Source organism: Fistularia commersonii, chromosome 27 (genome assembly GCF_037954325.1).
Source record: "Fistularia commersonii isolate RoL2024-O1a breed Wild chromosome 27, RoL_Fcom_v1.0, whole genome shotgun sequence".
NCBI classification, from domain to species: Eukaryota; Metazoa; Chordata; class Actinopteri; order Syngnathiformes; family Fistulariidae; genus Fistularia; species Fistularia commersonii.
The window spans coordinates 4,986,496-4,995,110 of NC_141310.1; the positions used below are offsets into that span (position 1 = coordinate 4,986,496).

At 42.3% G+C, this 8,615-nt stretch overlaps 1 protein-coding gene across 2 annotated transcripts in view; it reads right to left on the reverse strand.

Moving 5' to 3' along the window:
- Positions 1 to 7,453, reverse strand: part of LOC147217869 (chromodomain Y-like protein 2) — a 28,537-nt gene extending 21,084 nt beyond the window's left edge. The window contains exon 1 of one of the 2 annotated variants that reach the window (XM_086175175.1): positions 7,125 to 7,453. In XM_086175175.1, the coding sequence (XP_086031301.1) occupies positions 7,125 to 7,148 (24 nt within the window). In that variant the 5' untranslated portion in view covers positions 7,149 to 7,453. The remainder of the gene's footprint in view (positions 1 to 7,124) is intronic. The other variant, XM_086175174.1, reaches the window with a different exon arrangement.
- Between the last annotated feature and the right edge of the window lie 1,162 nt (positions 7,454 to 8,615).

An 8,615-nucleotide genomic window follows, 5' to 3' on the forward strand; every position in this document is an offset into this window, starting at 1 on the left:
GTACTTGTGCCTCACACCCATGTCTGCTGTTCTGTGGATGACACCCTGCTATTCCATAGAGAAAAGCCCGCTCACCTCAGAGTGCAGAATTCTACAACAGACTTCCCATTTGTTACCATAACACTAGATTCCCATAATTTTTTTCACTCATAACCCAAAGCTCTCCTTTAGTTATGGCTTATTTAATTCATTAATGCTAGGATGTGAAATGGACAATGACAGAGAGAAGCTCAGAATGTGGCTGTTCCCACTTTCAGCCCTCTGAGAATGGCTGCAAATAAAACAGCTCTGGTAGAGTAAGCCTGGACGCACACAGAGGCTCCACTCCCGCTCTATTTTGGGCCTGACTGATGGTGTCGCACAGCCAGTGAGACAGGCGCTGTTTTGACAGAGCCACGCCATGTGAGTACTTGCTGTGATTAATGAACAGCTGCTGTGTCTACCTGATGTTTGCTGAGTGCAAAAACATACTGAATTGGAACAGGCAGTGGACAGTGTCAATGAGACACCTCCTCCGCCTAATTTACATCAAGCTCTTCTACTTATGTCCTGTTTAAACAAGGTCAGAGAAACAGACTGCATGCTGTGATCACTCTTGCAAATTATTGATCCTGTGTTTTATCAACACTGCTTTCAATACTGTCACTTCTATGGATGAGAACTTGTTCAACGGGGTATCAGTAAAGGATGATGCTATTTTTGTGAGCACAAGCATCACTGATGAATGTGTGCCAAACCCTCCACTTGGAATGACAGAAAATTCTACCTGAAAATATACCTGAGTCCACAGTTGGAAACTTGGCAGTGGAGATAGTTATGAGGTCAGCCACAATAAACAAACCTCAGTATATTTAAAAACCTATTAAAGCTGGAAGGTATCCATAGGAAATAACGGCAATTTGTAATTGTTTTTCAGTTCAAGAGTTGGCTTCATCATCTTCAGAAGAAGGTTTCAATATAATTGAGAGACGTTTTAGCAGTGTCTAGCCCATCAGTGACCAAAATGGTGCCAGAGCTTAGTGCATATGCTTATTTTCTATCTATACTACTTATCCTGCCATCCATCAATCACTGAACAATATATAGGGACATACAACTATTCCACTCAATCATTCACACTCACACGGATGTTTTTGAACTGTGGGAGGAATTACAGAACACAAGGCAGGCATGGAGAGAACATGGAAACTCCAGAAAGATCTTATTGCAGATGCAGATGCTGTATTTCGACTTTACTCGATTGTGGCACAGAAGAAAAACAGCAAGATAGGAAGAAACTGCAATTTACAGCACGGAGAGATCGACTGTGGTCAGTTACGGACACAAGCATGTAAAAGAAACATAGGAAGGGACACGAGATATCAATAAGGTTATAACAGAAGGTAAACCTGTGAAGAAGAACTGGCTTGACTTTATAAAACTTACAGTAGGCGTGTCGGATCAACCTTTTTTAGGTTTCAGAGTATAGAGACAGAAGGGGATCGAACGCAATGACATTTTAAACAGTCAGGGTTAATCATAGAATCTATACGGCACATACTGCAAGGATTCAAAAGACTTCCCAAAATCAATCATCAGTGCGAGGACACAAATATTTTTTTAACATGACCACTCCTAAGCTGTTCTCAAGGATGATTCAAAGCTAACTCAAAAGCAGTTCAGCTCTTTGCGTCAAGTGATTAATGGTCTAATTGCAGAGAACGTTGTTTGAGTCAAATCGTTCATTTAATTAGAGACTGGAAGCAACGTAGTGTGTGTGTGTGTCTGTAAACAACATACTTCCCACAAGACAACACAGGCAAACTCAGTACGCAAGACCTGAGGGATGGACTTGAAAGTTGGGGTGAAGGAGAAAACATGATCTGCATAATGCCAGTCCATGATGAAGGAGCCCAACAAGTGGAGCCCAAAAAGTGGAAATATTTGGCTTAAATAACTTTACCTGGCCATTGGTGAGTGATGCTAAAATGTATTTTCTAATAGGCAAGCAGCTTATTTCATTGTAAAATTACAGTTATAAATACAGTAACTACCAATTATAACCCAGAATACAAAAAAGGCTGGAATTTATCATGCACTTCATATGTATCCTAAAATATTGTGGCAATGTAAACATAGCAATTTCACATAGCCAATGTTTTAAATGTCTTAATTTTCAACTAAAAACAGGTGGGATTTAAAACTCACACGAGGATTGAGGTTAAGTGTCATTAAAGCTATCGTCAGTAGTCAGTATAGTCTGTGGGACTCAAAGCTTTTGGTGCCATCAAAGCAAGAAATTGAATGATGTTTATCTAAAGCAAGCGTTTCACCGAACAAAGGTCAAAATATTGAACCTAAATTATATGAAAAGAATGTTAGGCGGATAAATGTCGTGATCAATCAACTGTTGACGTGCTGCTTGTGATATCTGTTGCTCATCCAACGCTGAAAACCCAATACATTGACAATGCAAAGAGAAAGGGAATCTATGCAGGTCAGTGTCTGAGCTGGACTCCCAGCTGACTGCACAAGCGTAGTATCCAGTCTGAATAGATCCCCATATTAGAGCTCAGATGGAGAACAAACACGAGCACATGAAGTGAAGAAGAAAACAAACTGCCTTTTTGAGCACCCAAGGTGCTTGAATGGTAGACACAGTCGACAGTCACTTGTACATTCCTGGTTTAAATCATGCATTCAGGAAAGAAGTGCTCCCATAGGAAGCATTGGATAGAAATAAAACAGTGACCCTGGGACAAGATTAAGTAATTTAACGCGTTTTCCTCGTTAAAAATTGATTACTGATTGTATTCTTTTATCAATTTGTCCTCCGAAGTAGTAAAATATACGTGCACTTTAATGCTGTTTTTATGCAAGATTTTAGCCCATTACCCTTTGATTATTTGATTCTGGCTTACACTGCAATTATTTCTTGTAATTATCCAATTTAGCACTATTACAAGATTACTGTACGACAAAGTTTGCACAGACCATGGCCACCAACAATATCACCATCTTTTCAAGTGAAATGCCACTTGTCTTTCCAGACTTTTAGAGGAAAGTTTAGGGAGGTTGATGTCTTTTACATAGTGTTTGGCTTTATTTTTCTTTTAGATCCTGCCTCTGTGAGATAGTGGCATAAATTTGTTGTGCAAAGTCTCCGTAGCCTTGTGTGTAGTTCCGTTGCGTTTGATTGCTGTAGTTTTTTTTTTGTTTGTTTTTTTTAATTCATGATTGACATTGGTTTGCCTGAAGCTGTGTACAGCACTAAAACCAAATCCACATTGTGGTGATTGTAAACTTCAGAAAATACCCTTGTTCCTATGTGCTGCCGCAGTAATCATTTTCAATACCTTGTCATAAACATTAATTCAAATGGACTGAATATGAATTTATCATCCAGCAATAGCACAGAATACATTAGAAACACTTCTCGAAATTCAGTTTTGTGTAGTGCACAGCATATTTAGTAGCCAGAAATCATTGAAAAATGTAAGGAAAAATTCTAATTAATCTATTCCCATTTCTTCTGCTCATGGTGAACCACCCCTAGTCCAAACTAAACATTTCAAGTTAATAATGCCAATAACAAACATAGTTCAGGAGTTGTAACATTTGAATATTGCTGAGCATATGCTTTTCTCCAAAGTGATGTACAGTGGATACTTCAGTGTTGCACATGATGGTGCAACATCAGGAGAAAATATGGGCTCAGCATCTTGCCGAAGGACTCGTTGATATGGTTTCTACAGGAGCAGGGTATCTCCTTATCAGATGTTCTCTGTTTCAGTCCATAGTAACACTCTGATTACAGGGTGGTCACTCAAGCAACTAAGTCATGCCATCACAGACAAGGCGGTCTAGTTGTTTGAAAGAGCATTAAGGAAAATACCCCATGAGATTTGTGATTCAGATAGTGATGCACTTTCTCGACCAATCTGGGCAGAAGACTGGTCATGCTGAGCCTGATTCTACTCAGGGTGTCTTCTTGTGAAAAGAGGGGAGTTCACTGAGGAGAGTTCTGCTTGTTCTTTTTAGATTCAGAGACTCTCTCTATGAACATTGTCCTCAGTTCATCTAAATTATGACTCAGTGCTTTAAAAGTGCCATTACAAAGTTAAATGACTGACAAAAAAATGTATCAGCAATTGGAAGCACCCATTAGACTTTCTCCAAAGTGAACAAGTCCAATTTATCCCCATGCATGCTGCCATTGCATTATCAGTGAAGCCACCTCTAGAAAACTCACAACCAGTGATGACACAGGGAGCCAGTGAGCAGTATAGAAATAAACAAATATATAGTTTTATCAATTCATTAAAAAGAGCATAGATTTAATGGAGACCAAACATACCTGGTGTATTTTGCTCTGTTTCTTGAGTCAGCAAATGAGCAGAACAAAACAAAATATAAGAGTCTGTCATGGTATCAACAAGTGCACTGTCATGTGTCTGTGGATGTGCCATGGCTGGTAGATATTTCCAAAAGTAGAAAATCATTATGTGGTGAAAGTTCTGGTTGGAAGCTTGCAGTAAAAATTAATGTACAGGATGGGGTGAAGAGCAACAATATACAATGTGGCTGAAAAAATCAACTTAACTTTTCAGCATTCAAACAGGGATTCATAATAAAACCTTATGAAGCACCTCTAATGATAGCTGTCTGGACAAGACGAATAACAACATCCTTGGAAACCTATTTTTTGAAAAGGGCTTTAAAAGGCAGGTATATTGTACCACTGTCAACGTTGGCAGACTTTCACAAAGCATCTGTGAACACAAAAGTCAGTGTTATACCATTCCAACTCATAGGTGGGGAATAGTAGAACGGATTGTTCTGGCACTGAGTCGGCATGTATTCACAGCGCTGCACCGACATCCATGTAAAAGGAACAGACTGAACTGCGGAGCAGCTCAAACAAAAGACTGACACTGTTGGGTAACCACGCAGCATCTCTTTTCACATGCTGTGGCGGCATCATGCCAGTGTTGTTTGTTTTTTGTAAACACACAACAGCTGGGCCAGTTGTTGTGGTTGTGTTGTAAAATATCTGTTTAAAATGACCTTTCATGAACAACACTTTCATGAGAAATATCCACAACAAGGATTATGCTACTGCTCTGCCTCAGGGTGAGCAACTCACTTTCGCTAAGTGGACTAGGTTGTTTTTTTTTATGCATAGGTCTTCAGATATTCCCTGGTTTGTCTCCAGATATCAGCTGGCTTGCATCCTTGGTTGTAAACGCACACAAAAAGCTTCGGACGAGAAAAAAAAAAAAATTCAGGAGAGCACAAGACACATTAGAAACATCACTGACCTGCCACCTACCTTAAGCTAATGCCAATAACAAGGGCACTCCAAGGTGTTTGAGGAGCTTTTGATCAAAGCATATAGGTTACAAGTTAAGAAACCAGAAAATTATCCCTTGAAATATCCATTCTAGCGTATTTATTCACAGCAGGTCCTTTCCACCTAAGCATTCATTGTTGAAGCAGCCAGGATCATCTGACACAAAGTCCACTTTCATTTCAGTGCATCTACTTACTTTGAGTTTAAGGTGTAAAACTGTGGAGCAAAAAGCAACCTCTCCCGGGGCCTACAACTGGCTAATTTGTACAATAAAACAATAAGTTCAAGACCATTTACTTTATCATCACTGTTTGTAGTCAACTGGATTTTCCTCTGAATTCAGTTACTCATTCTGTTATGGCTTCTCTTTTGGGTGGGTGGAAGGGGTTATACATCCTGCATGAAGCAAGATTGTGCGTCAGAAAAAAACACAAATTCATATGCTAGGTTTATGATCAGTCAAGATTTCAAAAGATGTAGTATGGAAACACATCTTGTTATGTAATAACAAAAAATAAGTCATTAAACCATTATAAATGTACAAGGGCCCATTAAAAAAGTCATACAGGTTTGTGAGGGAACAAAAATACTGTTTAAAGGTGTAACATGATTTTATTGCGCCAGAAGTTGGCTTTATTGTCCATCTAACTTGGTTGAGATGGCAGTGCAAAACTGTGTGATCCAAACGAGATATTAGACCCGAAACATTGTCAAAATGATCCGATCCGTCTGCCCTGACACGTGGTGAGATATTAAAACTAAAAGTTCATAACTGACTCATTAAACAAAATGTATTTCTACTTAACCACTGAAACAAGGCCGGTCCCTTATTCCTGCAGATGACACCCATTTATACAAGGTGAATGGTGAACATTCCTCGGCATGGTCTTCAGGTGAGATATATTTCAAGAGAAAAATAGAAGAAATGAAATGAGATGGGTCAGGGTTATGGACTAGTTCACCCCCGCCAAAGTGGACCATATGACACCATGTCATTGTCGCATCCGTTAGTGACACCAGTGCGTGGATCCGCTCAGACCCTGTTAAAACCGCTCAAACACGCAGGCTTTGACAAGAGTTCTCCCGGTGATGTCGCGCACAGGGGGGCACCGTGACCTCCCTGCCACCCACTCGAGAATATTTGTTTCCCCTTTTTTTCTATCATTAATCTATTCTTTCTTTTTGGCGCCCGCGGGAGTGTTTGAACATCACACCCTGACCATGAACGCGGCACACGCTTGCTCGTACGTCTCGACGAAAAGGCGGAATAAACTTGAGCGAGGCTGCCGAGGTGGTCGGGTCGATTCCCCCTCCCTCCCTCCCTCCCTCCCTCAGCGGGGACGCGCACCTTCCGAGCCATCACTCCGCCCGGGGGGCTGTTCGCCCGTGTCCGTCCGCGCCGCGCCGCTGTCACTTCACCACGACTTTCAACTCGGCGACGGACTGAGGAGTTGGGGCTCGAAACACACACACACACACACACACACACACACACACACACACACACACACACACACACACACACACACACACACACACACACACACCCGGCTCAGCCGAGCCGAGCCGAGCTGAGCCGGGCGAACGGGCGAAACAACGTCCGAAGCCGCTTAAAGTGTGACGAAGCTCGTATTCGCGAAGCTTGCGAAGGGTTAGTTCGGCGTGTTAAAGGGCTTGAGAACGCCGCTCTTTTAAACATACGCTACACTCCGCGACGCCCTCCCCTTTACTTCCTAATTCCATGATTCGGTAATATTACAGAACATTTTCCCCGGACGTGTTTTTATCCTACCTCATAAAGGTCTCCCGAAGCCATTCTGGGGTGCGGACTCCGGCGGCGCGGCGTTCCTGCCTGCCTGGTTAGCTTTTTCTTTTTTTCTTTCCTCCCGCTGGACCCGACTCTCTCGCTGTTCCGGCGTAAGCCCCGGTAGACGGGAATTAGCGAGCAGCCTTGTTATTCTGAGCAATCCGCAGCAGCAGATCAGCAGGCAGCGTCAATCGAGCGCGGCGCTCCGCGATGGATCGTTCGACACTTGAAACAAACAACCGTTGGGGCGGTGCTGTTTACTCAGACCCCGACTGCCAATTAGTCCCGGTAAAGCAGGCAGGGCTCGATGTGAGCGACCCCTCCACCACCCCCCGCCCCGGAGCCCACCCACCTCCCCTCCGCCCCCCAGCCGGGCTCCTCCGAGCTCCGAACCCCGGTTCTCCGCGGCCGCTCCGAAGTATAGTTCGTTCGGGCAACCCCGGCGCGAAACGGAGCCGCTCCACCTGTTCACCTAACTGTCAGGCGAGATCTGAATTATTGAGAAACATTCGGCGCAGGCGCCGGACTGATGGGGTCGCCCGCGATCGAAAGCCGCACTGTTTGCAGGAGTTCCGTCCTCGCTCCTCCCTTCGCCTCCCAACTTCACTGTCAGTACTTTCTTTGACATTTCCTAGAAAATATTTTATCAAGCAACTCCCCCTGGGTGCCATCTTCCTCTTACAACTCATGGATCGTCATCATTGATGTATTTTCTCTTATCATATATTACTTGTCCCTGTAAAAGTGGCAACAAACACTCTATGCTACTCAACCTCTTTTGTTTATGTGCCTTCAATATTAAGTAAAAAAAAACCGATTCAAGCATTTAAACATTAGAGGAACTATTACATTCAGTACACAACTTACTCACTACGACTCCTACACATAGTTGTGACAGAAATGTGGCTTTCATTTCTTATCTTATGAAAGAGTAAGTAGTGGAACGTTTCTCCAATAAGCATACTTGAATATATTTGATAGTGATTATTACCAGTTGACATTAGCTTGCTGAGTAGTTGTCTCGTAGTTGCACAGTTCCAATTGTGAAAGAATATTTTTAGTGTATTAAGTCTGCCTCCACATGGTAGTTGCTGTTAGTGTCTTATTTGGGCTAGCTAAAAACGCCATAGTCGTCCAACCCGGGAAGCGAGAAATGAGAGTTTATTCAATCATATCCCCACAGATGGCAGTTGGGCCCCTGATGAGCCCTCCCGGACCTCACCTTAATTGACAATAGTTTCAACATGGTAAAAAGAGGGAAACACGGTATCCTTCAGCGGACACATTTTCAGACTCTGTTTTCATTCTTTTTTAATCTTTTTTAATTAAACAGTTGTATGTGATGGGCCCTCCAGGAACTCCATGTAATTGACAATAGTTTCAACATGGTAAAATAAAGATACAATATCCTTCAGCAGATATACTTTCAGACTGTTAAATATTTTTAAGCTACACAGTTTAGCGGTTATGAAATAC